Source organism: Misgurnus anguillicaudatus, chromosome 10 (genome assembly GCF_027580225.2).
Source record: "Misgurnus anguillicaudatus chromosome 10, ASM2758022v2, whole genome shotgun sequence".
Classification (NCBI taxonomy): domain Eukaryota; kingdom Metazoa; phylum Chordata; class Actinopteri; order Cypriniformes; family Cobitidae; genus Misgurnus; species Misgurnus anguillicaudatus.
Genome location: NC_073346.2, coordinates 21996577 through 22020877, shown reverse-complemented (window position 1 = coordinate 22020877; position 24301 = coordinate 21996577). Strand labels below are relative to the sequence as shown.

Here is a 24301-nt window from a genome sequence, read left to right as displayed (position 1 = left end):
GTTTGATCTGCTTTAATTTAAAAACACCTTGTCCTGACTATAATTTAAACATATATCGGTGACATTGTTTTGTCTCAAGATGCACACCTGTAGTGGGTTTTTTTTTTGTAAAAACTTCTTAAATTACCTAATAAGCTCCCGCTTAAAGTTTTACACCCCTTGTATGAAGATGAGGCACTCTAGATGGTGTTTTAGAACAGTTTAAAGGTTATGAGTCTCAAGGAGATAACTAACTTTTTAAACTTAGGCCAGTATATTGTACGTTGAAAATTTGGTTGTTGTAAGTATTCTGCTACAGCTGGATGGATCCACATGTGTCAAGTGTGTCACATGGCCCAAGGTCATAACGTCATTCCAAGAGGAAAACTGAAGGTTTTTAGCATAGAAATATACTCAGTTTGTTGGGTTACAGAGGGGTTATTAAATGAAGATTAGACAGTCACAACCCTAAGACCATTGCTTACTATTCCTAAGTTCCTGTTAAAACAGTTCATCAGGGATGTGACAGTTTATTAATGCAAATTTTCCAATGCTCAATTTAGTGAAAGTGGCCTCAAATAGCCTTTAAATGGTCTAAAATTTGCTTTCTGTCTGAAACATAGGCTCAGTGCAACTAAAGTTGACAGTGCAGTTTTTGCTGTTTTAATTTAAAAGTTGTTCATTAAACTTATGCATTACAAAATTTCTTGCATTAAAAGTGACATGCTGTAGGACACATATTAGACATTTTAAAGTTCATTCCTAACATTTGACACTGGTTATTTGTACAGGACTAATGTATTATTGCTTTATGCGTAACTCTTAAAACTTTGTCAAATGCACAAACAATAGCTTTTTTGAACAAAACACTGCAATGGATCAAAACAATTTTGGTTTGAGTCACAGTAATCATATTAGGTGGCAGCATCTTCGCACATTGTAGTTGATCCACGGCATACGTAAGAGCGAAACCTCATACTGAAGAGTTTCGGAGCGCTTTATTTCGCCAGAGCCGTGTAGTGTAGCTACAGTCAACACTTACGGCGCGTGTGAGTGGACGAGCTCAGGTGGGAGCGCGCATTTGATTTGAGGATTCACTTTGCTATTGCGCTAGGAATAGTGGACAACTTGAAGTCCTGTTTGAATTTGCCGTGCAATGCTTTACACCGGTGTGTGAGACATTTTGTTCAAGATAGGATGGAAGACAAGGCGACTGACAGCGGCGATCAGGTCTCCGTGGACTGAAAACAAGAGCGCGCTATGGAGATGACTTCTCGCTTCACGCATCTCGACGCGAAGGTGGATGGCAGGCGCTGTGACGGACTCGTCAACCACAACGGGGAGACGACGGAGGTCAGAGTGCCACTGTCGCAGTCGGGGAAGAGACTCGGTCCGATCGAGGGGGGGAATCTTTACAGACTGCGGGACAGAAAGTTTCTTCTGGAGGACAAGAAGCGCCTGTGCGCGTGGTCTCTGGGAACCGCGGTGTTAGGAATATTGCTGATGATATTACACGCCGAACTGTGTCCTGTAGTGTACCAGCCGGTGAGTACTGCAGTCCTGTAATGAAATACAGTATCCTGTAATGAAATGTAATTATGACTGGTGGATAAAGAATAAACTTTGAATATTGGCAAAATTATAGGAAAGATACTGTCACACAGAATTAAAATAACAATGCATTAGCCTTTCGTGTAATAGATAGATTTTTTTAAGCTACCAATTTTGTTGGAAATGACGAGCTGCTAAATACTTGAACCCACACTGCTTTAGTGATATCTTAAAAAAATCAGCTTTGTGGTCGACAAGTTGACGAGCTGCGGAAACAACCTTGCCTATCAGGAGAACTATCTATAAATTGCAAAGAAAGGTATAATGTTGTGAAATTATACATATGTGTCTTGAAATTTAAGCCCCAGCATATCTTTATGTTGCATGTTTTTCTTCTAATTGTAGCAATATTTTCCTCTGTCTGCACTTTTTTGTTTATTTATATGTTGTTTATCCAAATGTTGTTAAAGACAATTTGTTGAAATCATTGCATAAATACTCTGGTACTCATTCCATTGGTATTAACAGGTAGGCTATTTACAGATACCAAAAGAATGCAGCTAAACCTTTATGACAGGTATCAGAAAATATGTATACTGTTTATAGTGACATACTGTAAATAAAAAGTATTATTCCTTAAATGTTGATCACATGTAATATTTCTAACTCATCTTCATTTGGGCCTTTATTTACAGTACTATGCAGTTTTAAGTGCATCAGTAATTGGGTCATGTTTTCATTACCTGGATTTATTGACCTGTCTGGCAGCTAATTGGCTTACTTTCCCTTTCATTTGTTTATTTATTGTTTTTACTTGTTATTTTAGTACAACTCTGTAAACTTTTTGCAGTTTTTTGGTCATTTCGGGTGGTAGTTTAAAGAAAAAATAATAATTTTGAGTTTGAATTTTGGTTTACTTCTGATGTATTTAAGGCTACCATTCTCCTGGAAACCAAATTCTACAGGAAAAGCAGCTATTTATGCAAGATTTTCCACATTTTGTCCCCCCTTCTGCCCCCCTTTTTGTTGCTCCAACAGCCTATGGTCATATTGCATCTTTCCACACCATTTAGTGCATAATTAGTGCCTGTTTGAATAATGGATTCAAGTGTTGACCTCTAATGGGAGGCAAGCACTGTGCTGATTTTCACGTGTTATTCTCTCCACATACCATGGTGATTGGAATGAGAAGAAAAACTTTTTTCTAACCCCCCTGAAACTAACCTTTTCTTCTTCCTTAAATCAATCATGTACAAATAAATCATAAAATATCTTACGATAATTGCATATTAGTTATATGTGGTTGTGCTTTTTTGCGATACAATAGATTGTATGGCAGAATATGAATCAATAAGTCTTTATTTCTCAGGGTAAAACCAATGCAGTGGAAGTTTCCACTACCTGCACCTTGCCATATTAAAACAACCTGGTTATGTCAGATGGGTCTTTATGAAAAGTGGTCTCTCATTTGTCATATACCAGACAGTTTTCTTCAAATGTAACTTAAGTAGAATAACATGAAGCATACAGCATAAACCAGGTCCCTAATAGTTACCCATAGTTATACCATACAGCTGATTTACTCGGATCCTATAAACACCTTCAAACAGCAACAAACACCAACAAAAATTTCTATAAATTCATTTGTTGACATTTGTCAGGTCCGTTTGAATTAACCTTAACAAGCAATGTTTGTTATTGCAGACCTAATACTTTAAGAAATTTAAGAAAAAAATGTCTTTAAAAATTATCCTCAAATTAATTAGTTTAGAATTTCCCCAATAACTTTTTAGAGAGTTTGTATTTCTTCTCTACAGTATTCATAATAATAATCAATGCAATTTTTAAAACAATATCTGTTAAGGTAATGATTATCCTTACGGTTTTAGTAAAGTCTTAAAACTTTAAATGTAACACATATCAAGTTTTCCCTTTTGTGGCTGTTAAAACTGCCTATGGTCATAATGCATCTTTCCACATCATTTACTGCATAATTAGTGCCTGTTTGAATAATAGATTTGAGTTTTGACCTCTAATGGCACATATGCTTGATGCTTTTTTAAACAGCAGAAATTAATGTTTGATACTTTAGGCTACCTATTAGATGACCATGAGATCTCTTTATATAGTTTTATTCATTCTCAAATGGAAATTCATCAGAATTTTACTACCTTATTGTAGGCTTATATTATATATTACTTTTTGTTTTGTCTTTTCTCTATAGGGATCCATATATGCACTCTCCATTAACGGCCTCATCAGTGTCTCCACTGCTTGTCTGCTCATTCTCATCATTGCTTTTCATTATAAAGACATCAGAGTGAGTGTTTCTGTTCAATCTATATCTGTTCAGATCGCTATAAAATTTGATGCTGTCTTTGGATTCCTTCTTTTGCAGCATTATCATGTAATTTATTATCATCTTTCGTTTTATTTGTGCAATAATAAGGGCTTTTCACACTGCGCTTAACCCCGAGTCATCTTCGTTCTAAACCACCCCGGGTTAAGGAGCATTTAACACTTTAGGGCTTTTCACCCTGTAAATAGTTAATCCATTCTAAACAGTGATTAAAGGCAGGATAGGCAGGAATTATCTAAAAAAACTTTTTTACAAATTTGTTTAAACTGTCTTTACATACCAATACATAAGTAAAATGTAAGTACTCTAAAAAAGAGAGTATAAAAATTGAGTGTCTGTAGACCTCTCACCACTGTTTTAAACACAGCTCATTTTCCATTCACTCCACCCCCTCCCTTCTGGGTTTCTTCTAAAGCCACTTACCCAAAACACATGAACGCGCAACGCTGATCGGCTCTGATGGGAGAAGCATTTACCTGAGACGAGCGGAGAGGAAGGAGCGCGGTGCATGTAGTAACATCATGTCACACACAATCACATGTAATAATACACCTAACTTTATCACTATGACTATAAACAAATAGGATGGCTTTTAGTACTCACTATTAAGCTAGTGTTTTGCATGGAAGAGTTTCCGTGATGAAAGCATTGTTGACTCTGATGAGGACTACACTCCGCAGACAATACTGCTACCACATCGTTGACTCGAGGAAAAGCCACGCGATATTTACTCTCGTTTGATTGCTTCGTTTATTCCTTTTTTGCCTCGTTTGCCTTCGCTGACTGGATATACAGGTACTGTGAGTTCTGAATGCTCTGTCTCTGCCATTCTTTTGCTCCTTCTAGAGTGTCTCGTGCACGTTCAAATCAATCAGGTGTGCGCATGTGTGGGCAGATCCCATAGCAACAGGGGTGGTAGCCATGGTCGCGAGAGAGAGTGATAGTCGCGCAAGCCAATCATTTGTTTCGTCCCGAATGGAAATAATGAGCTGTGTTTAAAACTACAGACACTCGAGTTTTATACTCTCTTTTTCAGAGTGCTTGCATTTTACTTGTGTATTGGTATATAAAGACAGTTTAAACAAATTTGTAAAAACGTTTCTTAGATAATTCCTGCCTATCCTGCCTTTAACCGTTTCACGTTTTACACTCTTCATACTTAACCAGGCAACCCTTGGTGTGCATAATCTGATGTTTCACACTGTGCATACCTAAACCCTCGGTTAACGTTCTTATTTGAATATTTTGGTTAAGTATGAACAGTGTAAAACGTAAACAAGATATCCTTTAACCCGGGGTTTAGAGTAACAGGCGTCAATGTTATAGTCGAGTCCGAGTCAATACCAAGATTAGAGATCGAGTGGGGAGTCTGAGTCAAGACCGAGTCCACATTCAACTTTCTCTGGACTTGGCCTTGAATCGGACTCGACACTTGATCTCTGGTCTTGGACTCGAGTTGGACTCGACTACAACACTGACCTGGGGTTATTTTTGAAGTGTGAAAAGCCCTATAGTGTGACAAAGTCTTGCTAGTAATAACATATGACGGAATTCGGTTGTCTTATGATGCATAATTTCTGGTTCCACTGAAATGGCTCAAAGCACAGAATTTATGTTGTATGAGGCATTCATTGATAAGCAAGAACAAAATAAATGGAGAATTGAATAGAAAAGTAGATGTTTTTAACAGTGTCAGATACAGAATGTGTTTCATAAGGATCAGCATATGCAGAATAGAGATAAGAAGCGTGAACTGTTAGGAGTCGGTGGGCCTTATCTGGACTGCTCATGCGTCAGTGATATGGGGGGTACTGGAGAATTCTTGTTTAAATTTCAAAGACTGATAAAAGTTTAAAAGCAAAGAAAAACTACTTTACTAGATCAGAAGGAAATCATTAATTATATATTATAACCAATATGACTACCAAATACATAAGTTAGGCCAACTTAAGACAAAACATGGCAGAAGAATGAAACATGAAAAAACTCTCATGCCTAACAGACATATGGGTAACATCTGAAATAATCTAAAATCCATCTGGTATAATTAAAGAAGGAAGACATGTGGAGCCACCTGCTTGTCTAAAAAAAAAAACGTTTCTCGGCCTTGTGAACACAATCATTAATTGTTAAGTCTGTTCAGTGTTTGTTTATTACAGTTCAACTAAAGTCATTTTTTGCAGTTAACTGTTTTCTACATATCATAAATCATCCTATATACTATAAAGAACATTCTGTGAAAATACAACACTAATACATTTAAAGGTGCAGTGTGTAATTTTTAGAAGGATCTCTTGAAAGAAATGCAAAATAATATACATAACTATATTATCAGGGGTGTATTAAGACCTTTTATAATGAACTGTTATGTTTTTATAACCTTAGAATGAGACATTTTTATCTACATACACTGAGGGTCCCCTTACATGGAAGTCGCCATTTTGTGCCGCCATTTTTCTACAGAATCCCTTAACGGACAAACTTTTTTACTAAGTTGTCTCCGACGATGAAATGTTTGTCCGATGGTGGCTATCGTAGCTTCTTTATGCGTTTTAAAAGCGAGGGATGGGCAGTGGGCTGAGCCGCTGGTTGCAATTCGCAACTTCACCACTAGATGCTGCTAAAATGTACACACTGCACCTTTAATATTGACTGTGTAAGGCCATGTTAAACATTGAAATCAATGGGAGAAAGCAAACTTTGATGCTCCTAATTTCATTATTATGAGACTTTAAAGGTGCAGTGTGTAAATTTTAGTGGCATCTGTGGTGAGGTTGCGAAATTGCAACCAATGGCTCAGTTAACTGCTCACCCATTGCATTTAAAACGCATAGAGAGGCTACGGTAGCCACCACCAGACAAACATGTAATCTTCGGAGACAACTTCGTAAAAAAAGTTTGTCCGTTAAGGGCTTGTGTAGAAACATGGCGGCACAAAATGGCGACTTCCTTGTTAGGGGACCCTCAGTATGTAGATAGAAATGTCTCATTCTAAGGTAATAAAAACATAACGGTTCATTATAAAAGGTCTTTATACACCCCTGATAATATAGTTTTGTATATTATTTTGCATTTCTGTCAAAAGATCCTTCTAAAAATTACATACTGCACCTTTAAAATGGATTTCCCTGACAGTCTCACATACTAATTCTGCACTGCAAAAAATTATTTTCAAGAAAAAAATCTTAGTATTTTTGTCTTGTTTTCAGTAAAAATATCTAAAAATTCTTAAATTAAAATGCGAGGAAAACGACCCAAGAAAATAGTTTTAAGACAAAATGTATCAAATTTAAGTGAATGTGTGGATAAAACAAGCAAAACAATCTGCCAGTGGGGTAGGCTAATTTTTCTTGAATTTTTCTTGAATATAGTGTTTAAGAAAAATGTTCAAGATTTTTTTGCTTGTTTTATGCACAAAATCACTTAAATTTAATATTTTTGGACTTAAAACTAGACTTATTTTCTTGGGTCATTTTGCTCATTAAGAAAACATCTTTTTTTTTAAAGAAAAAACATCTTAATTTAAGAATATTTAGATCTTTTTTTACTGAAAACAAGACAAAAATACTAAGAAAATGTTTTCTTTAAAATCATTTTTTGCAGTGTGTAATATTATGTACAATATTGTACAGAATACAGGACCCCAAATCTAAGGGCCAACGTTTCTTTCATTCTCAGCAAACAGCGCTTGCGTACATTATCTCATATTTTATGGACCACAGGTTTCTCAGCAGCTAAATTTCGACAAAAGGTACAATATCAGCTAAATCAGGAAAACACCTCTCAGTGTCATTATTTATTTGTTTTAACTTATTTGTGTCAAAATTAACGAGCCATTAATTTGGTGATTTATGCCTATGATGAGTAATTTCACTGACACGATTGTCCTACACAACAAACGCCCTATCAGAGAAGGCAGGGCTGGGTTTATTTTGGCTCTGCTCTTGAATGTCTTGCTCACTCTCTCTCTCTCTCCTCTGCCATACTTTGTTAATCATTGCTTGCTTGTGAGATCAATCAAGAGATTCTCATGTTGATACACATCGCGCCTCTGTTTTCTTTCCTTTCTCCAAGCTTTTCATCATTGACCACAACCAGGTGGACTGGCGAATCGCCATGACCAGTAACCGGGTGCTTGGCATCTCTCTGGAACTCATTGTGTGTTCTATCCATCCTGTGGCTACCTACCTGAGGCCAGATATGGGGAACCGGCTGGAGGGGAAATCGGAGGGCAATTCCTCTTCTCCTCTCTGCTTGTCCTCCAGTCACAAAGATGTCATGCTAGACGTGGAGCTGCTGCTGTCCGCCCTTATGTTCCTGAGGCTCTATCTGGTGCACAGGGCCGTCCTGTTGCACAGCAAGGTTCTCCTCAGCGCTTCTTACAGAAGCATCGGCTCCCTCAACTACATCAACTTCACCTTTCGCTTTGTGCTTAAAGTGTTGATGAACCAGTATCCCGCCCGCACACTGATGGTGTTTATCATGTTCTTCTGGCTCTCAGCATCCTGGATGCTGCGACTGTGCGAGAGGTACCCAAGCACATGCAAATACAATTAAAGGCGGGGTGTGTGATTTTCAAAAGAAGGGGGTTTATCAAAAGAAGGTCCAGATTCTATTGGGGTAGGGGGGTGTTTGTTTAGGTGATTTCAAATGTCAACATTAGCTTTTAGAGATCATGCACCCCGCCTTTAAGAGTTAAATGAACACAAGTTGCACATGCACTGGGGTTCAAAATAAACGTAACCTGCTAATAATGGAAGTATTGAGAAAACAGAAGCTCAATATATCAGGGGAGTTTATTAACTCACCCTTTAATTTTGACATTGACTTTCGTGCGCACTAAATGTGACCAAAATTTGCATTCTGTGTACACCGAATCATGCAGCAGTTTTGTTTTGATTTATTATAAATAGCTCGTCAATGCTTTTCCGTCATTCATGCTACCTCCGATGTTAATGATCAGTTTGAAATGTTGTCTTCTACGCATCTCCTACGCTTACATTTATTTTAGGACCAGACAAATTGTTTTTCAGCATTGGCAACATGTCACTAACCATGTGTTTCAGTTTTCCAAGAACTGTTTTTGGCAGGGCGTACATAGTAAATACTTATATTGTATAATTCATTAACGTCATTGTCTTCGTTTCGCTTTTGTTTGTTTGTTCTTTTGGTAACAAGACTTTCAGGTTAAGTTGAGTTCAAGTTAAGTTCGGGTTTGAAGTCACATGAAATACTCTGATGTTTCAGAAATGTCCTGAATTGTTATTGCATAGCAAATCAATCACAGAGGCTTTACATTCATTTACTCTCTGTCTCCACCTATAGGCAGGAACAAGTAGAGACAGGTGGTATGGATACAGCGCTTTGGCTCATAGCCATCACATTCCTCACAGTGGGCTATGGAGATGTGTCCCCTCATACCAGCTGTGGCAAGTTGGTTTGTCTCTTCACAGGCGTCATGGTAACTATAAGACTATAACTATAATTAGTATATATTTATGCACAGTTGTACCTTTTTGTCACTGGGACGGTAACTATTCAAAAGGTACCAGTACAAAAGTGTACTTCTTGAAAAGGTACCACCTCAATTTTTGTACCGTTTTTTAAAGCGTGCAAATACATTTCAAATTAGTCATTGATATTCTGTCATTTGTAAATAGGGAATATAAAGAATATTATTGACAAAAATAATAAAATATTCTAAACCAAATCCATCTAAATCACAACAGTTAAAGATATAAAACACCTCATCTACATATGTAATTCTCTAATACATACCACATATGGTCCACAACAGTTGACATTTTCTAACTCCACATTTTAATGTGAGCTCCGTGTTAGCATGCAGGCTTTATGCACTTTTGTGCACTTCCCAGTAATCAAAGATGCAGTCACATTGCTCTGTTGTGGTGTAGATGGGGCGTCAAAATGCATCCGTTGAATTTTTTCGTGCAGTGCGTGAAAGTGGATTAGTTTCTGTAGTTATGCCAGCTTCGTTTTCATCACATCGAGAGGAATAGTGATTGAGTTATGAGGTCCAGGGCCATCTGGACACATTTATTTATACCAGTTACAGCTGTCATCCCACCCTGCCTTACAAAAGCACCGGGATCCTTCAGTAATGTAGCATTGACAAGCAAACCGCTGAAGGAGTCATGGTCCGTGATGTGTTTCATAATCAGTAAGTACTTTTTTGCGAGACCATTTTCAGCAAGGAGAGTACTTTAAAGGTGAAGTGTCATTTCTGTGACACCAAACAAAATGATAAAATAGGGTTATTACTTTCAAAAAATCCTTTAACTGTCATTGGTCAAGCAAACAGATATTTTAATGGCACAAAAACAAAAACCCAACGTGTTTCCATCCATCCTTGTACTCTGCAGCGTCACAGGTATTTGTTTCTCAGAGAGTATTTAAAAAATGTGTTTTATTTTGTTTTAGTGGTTTGAAAATATTTTTATGGCATAACAGAAATTTTACAAGAGCTTCAATGTGAGCTATGATTATTGTTTGATTTAATCCGCAGGGTTTGTGAGTTTCTGGGTGTATCTAGGTTGAGACGTAAAGAAGGGAGGGTAGGAATCAGCAATATAATACATATAGTACATAGTTTACAGTATAAGCCAAATATTTTGGTTACACCCGTGCAGCATCGTTTCAATATCATTATAAATATTGTCGATATGCGTTAAGGAATATTGACACATGAAAATAAGCATTTTTGTCAAATTAACCTTTTTTTATGTTACTTTAATTTAACAAATTAAGTCTAACAATTTCAACTTATATCAACTTATCACAGGTCAAAATTTAAAATAGCAGAATGAATTGACTTTGCAAAAAAAGTAGTTTTAAAGGTCCCGTTCTTCCTATGTTTTTGAAAATTTGATTGCTTTTACAGTTCGCAATATAACGTTTATGTTTCACTTGTAAAAAAACGTGGTATTTTTCACACAATTTACTTATCTGTATAACGCTGTTTTCACTGTCCTCAAAACAGGCTGATGTCTTTCTTGTTCAATTAAGTCCCTCCTTCAGAAATACGTATTGAGTTCTGATTGTGTAGTTTTTTTATTGTGTTGTGATTCGAAAGCAGCTTAGCTTGCTGTTAGCTTAGCTGGCGACTGACGTATTCCTGTGGGCGGAGTTTAGTCAAAAAACTGTTCTAGTGATGTCATTAAAGCAGGAAGTAGAGAGCTGTAGTCCAAACCGGCTGTTCGCTGTATAGGCTTTGAAAGGAGACTTCTGTTAAAGAAAATATATCGCATGGCAGTGAACTTTTGAGCTTTATCATACATGTATTATTTATGCTCTAACAACAACATTACACACTAACTAAAGTTTGATAAATGATCAGGAAAAACATGACCTTTAACTTCATGCTGCTTTTTTGCATTATATTAAATTAGGTTCAGATGCCTTTGAAACTACATTTTAAAATATTTCAATATATACTATTCAACATTTAAGGATGGTCAAAAAAGCTCATCAAGGTTGCCCTAAGACAAGAACGGGTCTGGGTACTGGTTTAAATTCAACTTTTATAAAAGGTTTTGATCCAATTTAAATGTTGAATAATGTATATTCGAAGTATACCTTTACATATTTTTAATAAATGTATCAGATCAGAAAAGAAAGTGAAATAATCCTTGCAGTTGCAGAATGTATACATAAACAAACAAACATGTGCTGTGACGTTCCATATATTTGTGAGGGTTTGTTTTCTATTCTTGCTCTGACTCACACAGCTGCATGTACATCGAATCATTCACCCTCTTTACTCCATGGCTCATTTCCGATCCGAGCTGATAAGTGGTCAGGATAGTAGCACGGGGCTCACACGACAGGATCTAAAGCCAAACTCAGACACCTCCCTGACACAGTGGAAAAAAATCCATCACTCCTCTTTTCCTCTCTCGCGCAGTGTTTTTATAAGCTTTCCCCTTTTTTTAGGGAAAACTTTCCACCATTGCCATTTTTAGGCGGTTTATAGCATTTGGCGCCACTAGATCAAGAGGGCGTGCCAACCTGTGCCCATGACTTGGAAAACCAGATAAAAGTTTCCTAATCCAGCTGGAACAGAACACCGGGTGCAAAAACGTCGGGGAAAGCCCTCTCACCTGTAGCTGATTCAGCAAAAGAATTTATCATGCCTATCACAATGATCTCTAGATTCATCTCCTGGTTTTCACGCTAACAAAAACATGATCAGCTTCCATTATTCATCAAGATAAAGTGTAGCTTGTATTAACAGTGCAAAAGGTTGTGGGTTCAATCCCAGGGAACTCACATACTGATAAAATTGCATACTTTAAATCGCTTTGGTTAAAACTTTCTACCAAATGTAAAAGTGTCTGCATGTTTGTTTTGCATATTTATGCTCGTTGCATGTAAGACTGAACTCAGATTCTCCTCACGATTGGGATAGATGGGTGTGTATCTTGATGCATCAGATTACAACATTGTCAAAATAAGACCTATAGCTGTCACTGGTGGAGTCCCCTTTCAAACATCTAAAAAGTTCATTTTAACATCTTAGAGGTACATATTGGTAGTACCAAATGCATACATATCTGACCTAAATTATAAATATTAGGACTTTATAGAGAATGGTACTACCCCATACAGCTTGGGACATTTTTTGACCATTTTATTCTGACAGTAAACACTGAAGAATATGGAAAACATTGTCTAACAACAGAATTAAGGGAAACCGCTTATAAAAATGTTTTCCAAAATTCCCTAATTTAATCTTACAGAAATTACTGACTAGGATGTGTCGTCAATGTGTGTTTTCTTCATCTCAATCTCTTTTCTTCATCTCTCATTTCTTTAATGCAACAAAGTAAGGAGCTCAGGTAAATGCATAGATATGCATTAAGCAGTTTGTCATGCATGGAATCCTGTGTATTGTCTGAACAATGTTAACTTAAAATACTTTATGCCTGAGTAGATGTTTGAAATAACGAAACATTTGGTAACCATGCTCATGTGTGTTTGTTGTTAGGGTGTGGCATGCACTGCTATGCTGGTAGCAGTCATGACTAAGAAGTTGGCGCTCAACAAAGGGGAGAAACATGTGCATTTCTTCATGATGGACATTCAGATTTCTAAACGGGTGAGCACATGGACCACCACATGGAATTGTTTTGAATGTACTGAATTGGTCAGAATGTACTGTAGGCTTCCATTGTCTTTACATTCACTGTGCATACCTGCTGATTTGGTAGTAATAATAACAATCAGCTTATAGTAGGCATTTGGGAAGCTTATATCCTTTAAATAACAGCTCTCTGTTTCGCATGAGAAAAAAGCAGTGACCCAAAGGATGAACACACATGGGCGGAAGCAATGTTATTTTCCATACAGCACGCGTGTTATGATTTCTAAGGCTTTTTATAATATTATTTTTCCTTAAATAGGGAATTCCAAACAGCAGCTTACTGTGGGAAAACGCTTAGGTCGGCCAGGCATAGAAAGCAGTTGAGCTCTTAATAGCCAACAAAAGGCGTCAAAGGGAGGAAACAATCAGGAAAAGAACTTGTGTCAGTCCATGAGCGGTTTAACTAGACACAGGAAAAAAGATTCATTGATACAGGAGAGAGGGCATTTAAAGGGTGAATTTACAGGGTGGGACTTACGCTCCTCTAACAGGATCCATCCGTTTGCTTATCAGTAGGAAGATGGAGAACTTAAAAATCAATTTATGAAGGAAGATGTTAAGAGTTTCACTGTGCAAAGGGAGTGAGAGGGATTCAGGTGTGTATTGGAGTGGGCGAGCATCTGTTGACAGGTGCATGATTTCACTGTGGCCCTCTTCATGCCAGCAATCAATGTGTTAACAGTGATCCGATTACAATCAGATTGCAGTTAATTATATTTGCAGTTTGGATTATGATCGGAACACTGAAACCAAATTCAGAAGTTGGATTCTGACAGCATTCATTCAAGGTGTAAATGTATACATTTACATTCAACTAAACAATTACAGGGTTCCCACATTCATTGAAAATCTAGAAATATTAGGGACTTTAAACATTTAGAAAAATTAAATACAGTACTGTGTGCAAATGTTTTAGGCCACCATCACCAGCTTTGTTGTTTTAGCAATTTTAATGTCCATCCATATTTATTTTTCACTCTTTTTATTAAGATACAACCAGAAATACAAGAAACAATTTTCAGAAGTAAATGTCTTCTTCAGGCATCAGTCAGTCTTTAGTGTGACCTCTCTTGGCACGAAACACACCTTTTGCTTTTTTTAGGAGACTGAAGTCGTGAAGTCATTCAATTAGAATTAGAAATTAGGATTTAATTTCATTTATGTTTAAGCGATCCTGCAGTTGCCTGCTATTTCTAAAGTGAAAGGGGAGTTTACCCTAAATACTTGACACTTCAGCTTATACTTTTACACAGTTTTTCATACTACAAACACATTTCCTGTATTTTCTGGTTGTATTCTAATAAAGAGACCGAGAAAAAAATGATATATGATCACTATACAATTGCAAAAACAACAAATCTAATGGTAGCATGGTGGCCTGGGACTTTTGCACAGTACTGTATACCCTACTGAGGAATCCAGCTTGGACCAGCATGGGCTGGTTTTAGTTGGTCTCCAGCTTGGTTTTGGCTGGTTTAGGAAGCTGGTCTAGCTGTGTTTTGGTCACATTTTAAGCTGGTCTAGCCGGACTTAGCTGGTCAGGCTGGAAAACCAGCTGGCCCACCAGCAGCATGACCAGCTTTGTCAGGCTGGGAGGACCAGCGTTAACCACCTTAAACCATCTAAAACCAGATAGAGCCGGCTACCAGCTTGTGCTGGTTTTGGCTGGATTTTTCAGTAGGGTATAAAGACCTCAGATGCAAAAACCGCTAAACGCCAACTCCATCAAATACTCTCGCTTCAAATCCCGGCCTGAGGCCATTCAGAAATACCAGTTTGCTGGCAGAAACAGTTAAATGCCATGTACATTTTTTAGCAAAGTCCTCTAAATGCACCGAAGACGAATGTGGATTACATTTTAACTTCGGTCCCTTGTAAAATGAAACCAACCCGAATGTGGCAGTCACGTGCTTCACATCTTGCCCTGTTTGTGGTTTAGTTTCTTGGTTTTGAATTCTGACTTTCATCATTTGCAGTTGCATCTTTAGTGATTTTGCAAATGTTTAGTCTTGTCCAAAGAAGAGCACTTTTCTAAGAAGTGGAAGTTTTTACCTAAAAAAAATTTATTTGCTGACTAATAATCTTTTCATTGCCATTAAAGTGTAAACACTGAACCTACACATAAGACCCTGATAAAAATACTCATTTACAAGAAAACATGTCAGACACACTTTTCTGGGGGTTTTGCATCTAAACTCTTTATATTTTTTAGTTAAAGTATTTCTTCAGCTAGAAATTGCTCTTTGCGAATGCAGTGTGTAAAACTTAAATAAAAAAAAAATCCTAATGCTTTAATTACAAATGACTGGAAAAGCAATGGAAATTCATTGGCCGGCGCTCACCCATGTAGGAAAATAAAATGTGTTGCATATCTGTCGTTATATTATAAAGAGTAAATACAGTTGCTCATGGCAGGTGTAAGAGGACATTTGATGGCTTTCTAGCACTGGCATTGTTAACATCATCATGTAGGTCAGGATCCTGTGATTTCAGCTTGGCAAAAGCCATATCCTGTCACAGGGTACATCACTGCGTGTGTGTCTATGTGCGCGTGCCACAGAACCAACTCATCAGATCCTTCAATGATTTACTCTGATGATACTTAAAGGAAGACATCTGGACACAGTCCCTCCTGGAAACTCTAATAATAACCACAAACACACATAATTGGCAGGGCGCTCGTGACATCATTATGAGTAACCAGGTCTTCAACAGGAAGTCAATGAGACAGTAATAGAATCAAAGAAGGTAGAGGAAAGGGTTTCATAAAAAGTAAGCCCTTATATAACTTTATGTTCATTGTTCTCATCCGCAAATCAACCTCGAAATAGCAATTTAGTTTTTCCGTTTGTTTTCTCTTTAAAACATCCCCATTTTCCTTCCATTAAATTTCTTTTTTTTTGCATGATCTGATCTGCGTATAGTTTTGTACTTTTGTTTACACAATTTAAAGACATCATAATAGAACGTTGTTATATTACAAGAGTATTCGTTTTTTTTTAATTACATTACATCATTTATATCAGTAGTATTATTTATTTCTGTCAATTGTTTGGTGAACAATTCAAACATTTACTAGGTAGAGCGTCAACAGAGTATAATTTAAAAGTTACAGTATTTATCACATTTTCTGTGGCACAGATCCGGCATGCGGCTGCCAATGTGTTAAGAGAGTGCTGGCTGCTACATCAAACCACCAAAAGAAGCGACAACCGTGGAGAACATCGACATCATCAACGATGCCTGCTGGAAGCCATTCATGTGTGAGTGATCCATTAACATCACAATGTGCATTCAACCACTAAAGGAATAGTTTTTAAATAATTCACTCACCCTCATGCCTTTCCTGATGTTTGATATTCTCTCTTCAGTCGAACCCAAATGAATAATATTATGCTGTCATGCACATCCATCAATAAAATGGTTCAAATGACTCCACTGGGCAAATATGTCTTCTGCAGCAAAATGATTTTGGGATTGATACATGGCGGCACACCAAAATCATCGATTCTCATTGGTTCTTGCATGTTGAAACATACATATGTGACCCTGCTTGTGAAAACACAAGTTTTCTACATAAAATCATCCTAAATACTGTAAATAAAATATCTTTAATACTGACTGAGTAACGTTATGCCAAAGATTAAAATAAATGTAAAATCAATTATTTAAAACAAACTTTGATGCTCCTAATCTCATGATTAGATTTTATTACTTTAGCCTTGATTTCACAAACAAGGTCACTAACTAGTCACAAGACATGAAAGAACCAGTGAGATTTAACGTTACTGACATGCTGTCTTGAAGTTATGCTGGTAATAGATGCCATATTGATTGCTAAATAAGCTCAAAATATTAATCGTTTTCTCTCACAAATATGTATGGCTTCACTTCAGAAGATATTAACCCATTGAGGTCATTTGGATTACTTTAATGATGAATGTATGTGCATTTTGGGGCTTTGCTGTGTTCAGCTTCATATTAGAAGATAACATCAAGGCATTTTAATACAAAATAAATAATTTATAACTATTACTTTAAAAATACTGTAATTCAACTCGTAGCACATGACACTTGCAACAGTAAACAGATTAAATATACACCTTCAATGCAATATTAATATTTTTGGATAACTGTTTGCTAACACACTATGCATGCCGAAATTAGAACTAGCATGATGAAAGGATGACATGATATGAGAGATTTTATGATATGAGCATCACAACAAAATCTTTTTCTTATCTGTTAAATAGTAAATATATATATATACAAATCAAAATAAGATTAATTCACTTGACTGACTGTAAACTGTAGTACTGTATGACTTGTTTTCGGAAAATATAAATATTTTTGTAAGGAAAGGAATATTTTATTTCAAAACCTACACTCACCTAAAGGATTATTAGGAACACCTGTTCAGTTTCTCATTAATGCAATGGTGTAATGGTGTGGGGGATGTTTTCTTGGCACACTTTAGGCCCCTTAGTGCCAATTGGGTATCGTTTAAATGCCACGGCCTACCTGAGCATTGTTTCTGACCATGTCCATCCCTTTATGACCATCATGTATCTGTCCTCTGATGGCTACTTCCAGCAGGATAATGCACCATGTCACAAAGCTCGAATCATTTCAAATTGGTTTCTTGAACATGACAATGAGTTCGCTGTACTAAAATGTCCCCCACAGTCACCAGATCTCAACCCAATAGAGCATCTTTGGGATGTGGTGGAATGGGAGCTTCGTGTCCTGGATGTGCATCCCACAAATCTCCATCAACTGCAAGATGCTATCCTATCAATATGGGCCAACATTTCTAAAGAATGCTTTCAGCACCTTGTTGAATCAATGCCACATAGAATTAAGGCAGTTCTGAAGGCGAAAGGGGGTCAAACACAGTTTTAGTATGGTGTTCCTAATAATCCTTTAGGTGAGTGTATATAGCAAAACCCCCAGTGTTAAATAAACACTCCTGTACAGTTAATGTGGATTAAATATACGCTAAAGATAAACTGAGTAACTGAAGAAAAGATTAATAACAAGAAGTCACCCTTGTGAATAGTTTTACCTTTAACTAAGCACTAATTTTAACTAATTTTTATAACAGCTAAAGAAGCCAAAATTATATTGTTTGCTTGTTGATGCTGATATTAATACAATGATGTAATCATTTCCATAGGTCATTATTAGACCACTCCGAACTCTATAATACAGTCAGTGTTCATTTATTTAATTCTTTTTTTTCTCAAAATGATATTTTTAGATACATTTTACATGTACATGTACTCTCTTTTTATCATATGTGACAGTTCAGAGTCATTGAGATCACATTATACACAGCAAATAATATCAGATCAGAACAGCATAAGCTGCTTTTATAATAAATGGCCTTGCGGTTGTTGATCTCATGATCAGTCAATGTTCCCCCAGCATCTGGAAGTGACTTGTTTCACCATCACTCATCTGATTGATGTCAACATCTCATGGTGCACAACACGCGCTCCCGTCTTTCTGCAGATAAAGGCCTAAATTTGAAAGAGGTGCTCAGCCGTCTGGTTCTTATGTGATGAGTTTATGAGAAGTTTAGATGTGTGAATTTTTCATTGCAGTAGTTCACAGTATCAATAACTCCAGGAATCTGGCACCCAGAATGTTTTTCATGTGTGTATATGACCGGGACGAACGTTGGTCAGGTGGAGGGATTTTTTGACTTCCCGTTTTACAGTTAGCAGAACCACCAAAAATATGCTGGAATGAAATGAGTGCTAAGTGACATCTAAAACAGTACTTCAGTGGTTGGACGAGCAGCCAAAATTCAGAAGGTCAGTTTGGTTTCTGTTTTTTTGCTCTGTTTCCATTTCGCTCTTGGTCTGCATGTCGCACGGACACCAGTCTGTCATTTTTGCGTACTTCAGCAGTTACTAGTTCCCCTGCAATGACTGGTTTCCGTAAGCGGTTTGCTTTTTTGGGACACAGAAGGTTCAGGAGCAGACCAACGACTTTCGCTTCAAAAAATGTTAAGAGATTTACTGCACACCAATATACAGCTAAAAACTTTTGAGATGAATTATCGACAAATGCTTTTGTTAATATACACAACAACGCAACTAACTGCCAAAGAGATTTGGATATGTGAATGATAACACCTGCAAACTTTAATGAATACCTCTCTTTAACCAGATTTCGTCACCTGCGGCTAAAGCAGAGAAAGCTGAGAGATTATGCCAGCGAGATGGTGGATCTCTCAAAGGTAACCCAGACATTCATCACTGTGGTTTACGTGGGGAATTCATGTAACCAGCTTCTTGCACTACAGTAAATGCGTAATCTGTGTTATTCAGTGCCTTAGACTGGCCCACGATCTTTATTGCTAGGTGTTTAGACGCATGCACTTTCTGCGAAACTCCCATAAAAATCTCCGTAAAACGTCCAGATTAGCTTAAGTCTGACACGGCGTTATGGCTGCCTGCCTAAAAATAACAGCAAGGAAAGGAGAGCCTGAGGAGAACAAGACATCTTCCAGTGTTTCCACTCAAACTGTATTTCATTAAATAGATGAGGAATAAACCTTGAAAAAGAATGTGAAATGGGATTTTTGTGTATAAAAAATGTATCAAAATGACCAGTCATTTTTTAAAGGATTAGTCAATTTAATTTACTCACCACCATGTCATCCAAAATGTTGATGTCTTTCTTTGTTCAGTCGAAAAGAAATTATGTTTTTTGAGGAAAACATTCCAGGATTTTTCTCACTTTAATGGACTTTAATGGACCCCAACACTTAACTCTTTCACAGCCATTGACGAGATATCTCGTCAATTAAGAGAAAACGCTTCCCTGCCAATGACGAGATTTTCTGTATTTCCGCAATACCGCTACTATCCACCAGGTTGCGCCCTTCCGTAACTTTTTAAACCCGGAAGTATTGCCCTATGGCAAGTGCCTGCATGTCCGTGTCTGTTTTAAAGATCGCTCTGAATGGGATCTCTATGAAAAGTCTGTCACAAAAATTGAATTTTCTCTGCTTTTTGCTCAAAATGTGGTGTTTTTGCAGAAACCTACCCATATTCAAAAGCTGATTACAAAAGAACCACTAAAGGTAGGATGAAACGGGTTTTTTTTGTTTGAAAGCAGAGGGTCTATTCTTTCATTTGGTATATTGTATGTTTATATATTTAAAGAAAAACATTTTCTGGAAGGCATTAAACTTTGGTGAAAATCAGGAAAAACGTTGGCGCTGGCTGGCAACTTTTTAAAAAAATGCTGGCGGTGAAAGAGTTAACAGTTTTGATGCAAATTAGAGTTGCGGTTTTAGAGAACTCTGGGCGATCCCAACTGAGGCGTGGGGGTCTTGTCTAGCGAAACAATTGTCATTTTTTGCAAGAAAAATAAAAAAGATGCACTTTTAAACCACAACTTCTCCGGCTGTGTGACGAGCCAGCGCGACTTCACGTAATTGCGTAATGACGTTGAAAGTTCACGTCACGTGTTACATATATGAAATGCACATTTGGGGATCATGTTAAACAATAAACTGATACAAAGAAATTAATTAGTATCATTCGACATACAACAACATCGGAGCGGTCCTCTTTCTCCACACTTGTAAACACTGGGGCGTAGTTTCGATACGTCATCCATGACCTCTTGACGTGATGATGTATTACGTGAGGTTGCGCTGTAATTTTTGGCCAGAAATGGCAGTCGTTTCGCTGGATGGGACCCTTGTGCCTCGAGATCGTTTGGAGTCCTTTGAAACTGCAATTTTGAACTGCATTAAAACTGTTAAGTATTGGGGTCCATTAAAGTCCATTAAAATGAGAAAAATCCTGGAATGCATTTGTGTTCTCTGTGTCCACAAACAGATGCAGATGATCATGTGTGATCTAAGCGCAAACTGGAACAGCTCTTATTATGATCTTGAACAGAGGATCATGTCAATGGAGCAGAAGCTTGATGAGCTCAGTCGCTCCTTTCAGAGCACTTCAGAGCTGCTCACACAGGCACTACATCACAACAGACTGGATCACAGGTAATGCTGTCAGTACTGAAATAATACTAATCTCTCTTAGGGTGAGAAAAGGAAGACAGAATTTTTATTTTTGGGCGAACTATCCCTTTAGGTGTAGTTTACAAGCTATGTTTACAAAGTAGGAATAGAGATGTGTAGATAATGTAATTCCACTATTTGTTCAAGGCATGTTGTAAATTAGTATGTACAAACATTAAATAGAGAATATAGCCTATCTACGCAATCTAATATATGACATACACTTAAAAATAGGTTCTTTGTTTGGCTGTGTGGTTCCATAAAGAACCATTAACCTTAAAAGTTAAATAAATATTTAAGAATTTTCCTTCTTAATAGTGTAGAATCAATTAAGTTGTTCACAGCCACATATTTTTTATTTATTAAAAATGGCCAATTATAGTGTTTTATATATTAAAGGGGACATATCATGAAAATCTGACTTTTTCCATGTCAAAGTGCTATAATTGGGTCCCCAGTGCTTGTATTAACCTAGAAAATGTGAAAAGATCAACTCAGTAACTTAGTTTTGGTAAACCATTCTATGCAAACATGTTAAAAAATAGGTCATTGGAATTTGGCTCCCCTTGTGATGTCAGAAGGGGATAATACCGTCCCTTAATCTGCACTATTCAACCACGGTACTGCCATTTAGTGCAGATATCAACTCATTTGCATTTAAAAGGACACGCCCAAAAACGGCACATTTTTTCTCACACCTACAAAGTGACAATGTTAACATGCTATAATAAATTATCAATGTGGCATTTTGGGCTAAAACTTCACTTATGTACTCTAGGGACACCAAAGATTTATTTTACATTTATGCAGACATTATTGAGGCTCTTTCACACAGTCATTTCGGTAAATTACCATACCAGTAAATCCAAAAATGTGCTGTTCACACATGCAACAGCATTCCATCTTTTTACCACTATGTACTTAACACATTAGCACCGAAATACCGGTAAACTCTGTCAAACACTGTCAAAAAGTGGAAGTTTCCTGTAAAAAAAAATATGCGGTTTGTTTTCACTTCTCAGGCAAATGCTGACAGTTGTGCATGCTCTTGACCAAACAACATTGTTTTAAATGACTTCAAAACTGAACTGTAGGGGAAAAGGGTCGCAACCTGCGTCTAAAACAGCAGTAATGTTTACACATTAGGCTCCACAGAGGATGTGTGAAGGAAGTGGGCAATTTGGCAAATAGATGGTGGAGATGTGGACGTTAACTTTAAAGAGATACTCCACCCAAAAAATGAAAATTCTGTCTTTATTTAAGTTGTTCAAACTGTATAAATTTCTTTGTTCTGCTGGAAGATATAAATGATCAAGTAGGAAACAGGAGCATCATTGGCTTCCATTATTCTTACGCAGAATGTTACGATTGGCCAGCCTGTTCTCACGAGAATTCATACATGTTTTATGAGTTGGCTATATGATTTAGATACAATTATCATAAAAAAACAATAACTAAACCCCATCCCTAACCCCACAGGGACAAAAATGTACAAACGTGTTTGTACAAATTAATATGAATCAGCCACTTGTAAAATATGTACGAATTGCCATGAGATAGTGTTGTATTGGCCCAAAGCGGTCAATGCGTTCTGACGTCGTATACGCGTTCGTACCAGTAATCCTATTAACTGTTCACACATAGCATCGTACTAGTAAACTACTGGAAATCGAACAACTCCTCCTACTGGTAAATTGACAGTAGTGATCCCAAAAGGTTCCATTCACACATGATCTGTTAACCAATTACCAGTAAAGACTGTATGTGTTAAAGAGACTATAATCATGCAACGTATGTGTTTTACATGCATTTGCCTACATTTGCAAATTGGTTTATGGAATAAAATCTGACTGTTTCTAAACAGGTGACAACTCTTTGAAACTTATAATGAAGGCCACTATACTCTGCACCCTCTGAGCGATCTCCTATTAAGCAACTTGGTGTGTTAAGCTTATGAAGGAATTGAATGAAGAAGCATTTCTCATTTGAGATTAAGAGCAGGCACAGAGACTCCATGTCATAAACATTGAAGTGTTTGTATTTAGTGTTTTTTAATGTTTGTATTGAACATGAACTCAAAGAAGGCCATCGGCTTTGGTTTAGTTAAATGTTGTAATTTTTATAGTTTCAATATAACAATGATACCAGAACTATGATCATTTGTGGAATTTTGGGTTTTACATTAAGAACAAATTTTGTTTATTTGCAAGACAAGAAGGCCCTTGGAAAAGGCTGGCACAGAGCCTTCAAGTCGCAAAAAAAAGGATGTGAAACTTTTTTATTCTTTGTTTTACTGCATATGGACTAGGAGTCCGTAATAGGTTTATAGAAGGTTTTCATCTCTAAAGCACACTCAAATGCTCTTTACAGATATTAGATGGATAAATCTTACAGAGTAGCTTGATCGCATATGCATACCATCTTTTATTATTGTCTTTTTCTGAATCTGTTGCACATGGACAAGAAAACAGTTTAAATATGCATATAGCCTGTGTTACTTTAATGTCAAGGTTAGTCAAAAAAATTGTAGTAGTGTCATGGATGGGCCAGGCTTTCTCACATTGACCCTAACTGAACCACCTGCACCCAAAAAATTATGGGAATATCCATCAGCTCTGTAATGTAAATGGGGATCTGTAAAATGATGGTACATGCAGGCCATAATTACATGGAGGAAAAGTTTCATGAACTCTGTATTTATTAGGTTCACTGAGTCTGTCTGAGGATGCTTGCGTTTTGCAGTTTGTATCTCCCCCAGGTGGACAATAACATGCATTGCACAAGTTTGAGAATTGTACTAAGTTTAGGATATACAGTTACTAAATTCCTAGCAATGTATGCAAAATAATAAACATAATGAGGGAGTAATTCTGAACAGGAGAGACCAGGCTTTGTTGTATTTATATGAATGTGTTTTCCTTTTCCAACTGGACTACAAGCAGGTTAGATGTCAGTTTTACTGCTGTCTTCACTCATTTTAAACTGCTGGCCCAAGGACGTCCAGGAGTGGAACATTTGAATAGCACCTGACTCATTATTTCGCCAATCATTAACTGTTGCTGTTATAAAGGAGATTTAAAGAAAACACAGTGAAGCAAACCATTTGATTGCTTTTGATTAAAAGACATGTTACATTGTGAAATCTACATAAAGAGTTGGGAGAAAATGAATGAGGAACGTTTACAGCATTATTTTTGCACAT

The 24301-nt window shown here is 37.0% G+C and overlaps 2 protein-coding genes across 4 annotated transcripts in view; both read left to right on the top strand.

Annotated features, from left to right (window-relative positions):
* Positions 1 to 24301, top strand: part of LOC129447986 (serum paraoxonase/arylesterase 2) — a 315340-nt gene that overhangs the window by 235505 nt on the left and 55534 nt on the right. The gene's annotated exons all lie outside the window — the stretch shown is intronic.
* kcnn4 (potassium intermediate/small conductance calcium-activated channel, subfamily N, member 4) lies at positions 911 to 23974 on the top strand. 2 transcript variants are annotated; one of them, XM_073872104.1, is made up of 10 exons: positions 911 to 1524; positions 3755 to 3850; positions 7964 to 8418; positions 9215 to 9350; positions 12897 to 13007; positions 16194 to 16315; positions 19230 to 19299; positions 20104 to 20148; positions 20915 to 21081; positions 22964 to 23974. In XM_073872104.1, the coding sequence occupies exons 1-10, from the start codon at positions 1240 to 1242 to the stop codon at positions 22965 to 22967; spliced, it is 1491 nt and encodes a 496-aa protein (XP_073728205.1). In that variant the 5' UTR covers positions 911 to 1239; the 3' UTR covers positions 22968 to 23974. The 2 variants fall into 2 exon arrangements, with proteins under 2 accessions (XP_073728205.1, XP_055066372.2); XM_055210397.2 differs by lacking the exon at positions 20104 to 20148 and having other exon boundaries at positions 918 to 1524.

Coding starts and splice junctions, on each gene's coding strand:
- kcnn4 (XM_073872104.1), top strand. CDS start 1,240: ATGGAGATGACTTCTCGCTTCACGCATCTCGACGCGAAGGTGGATGGC. Junction 16,316..19,229: donor CTGCTGGAAGCCATTCATGT/GTGAGTGATCCA, acceptor CTCTTTAACCAG/ATTTCGTCACCTGCGGCTAA. Junction 19,300..20,103: donor AGATGGTGGATCTCTCAAAG/GTAACCCAGACA, acceptor GTGTTTTTGCAG/AAACCTACCCATATTCAAAA.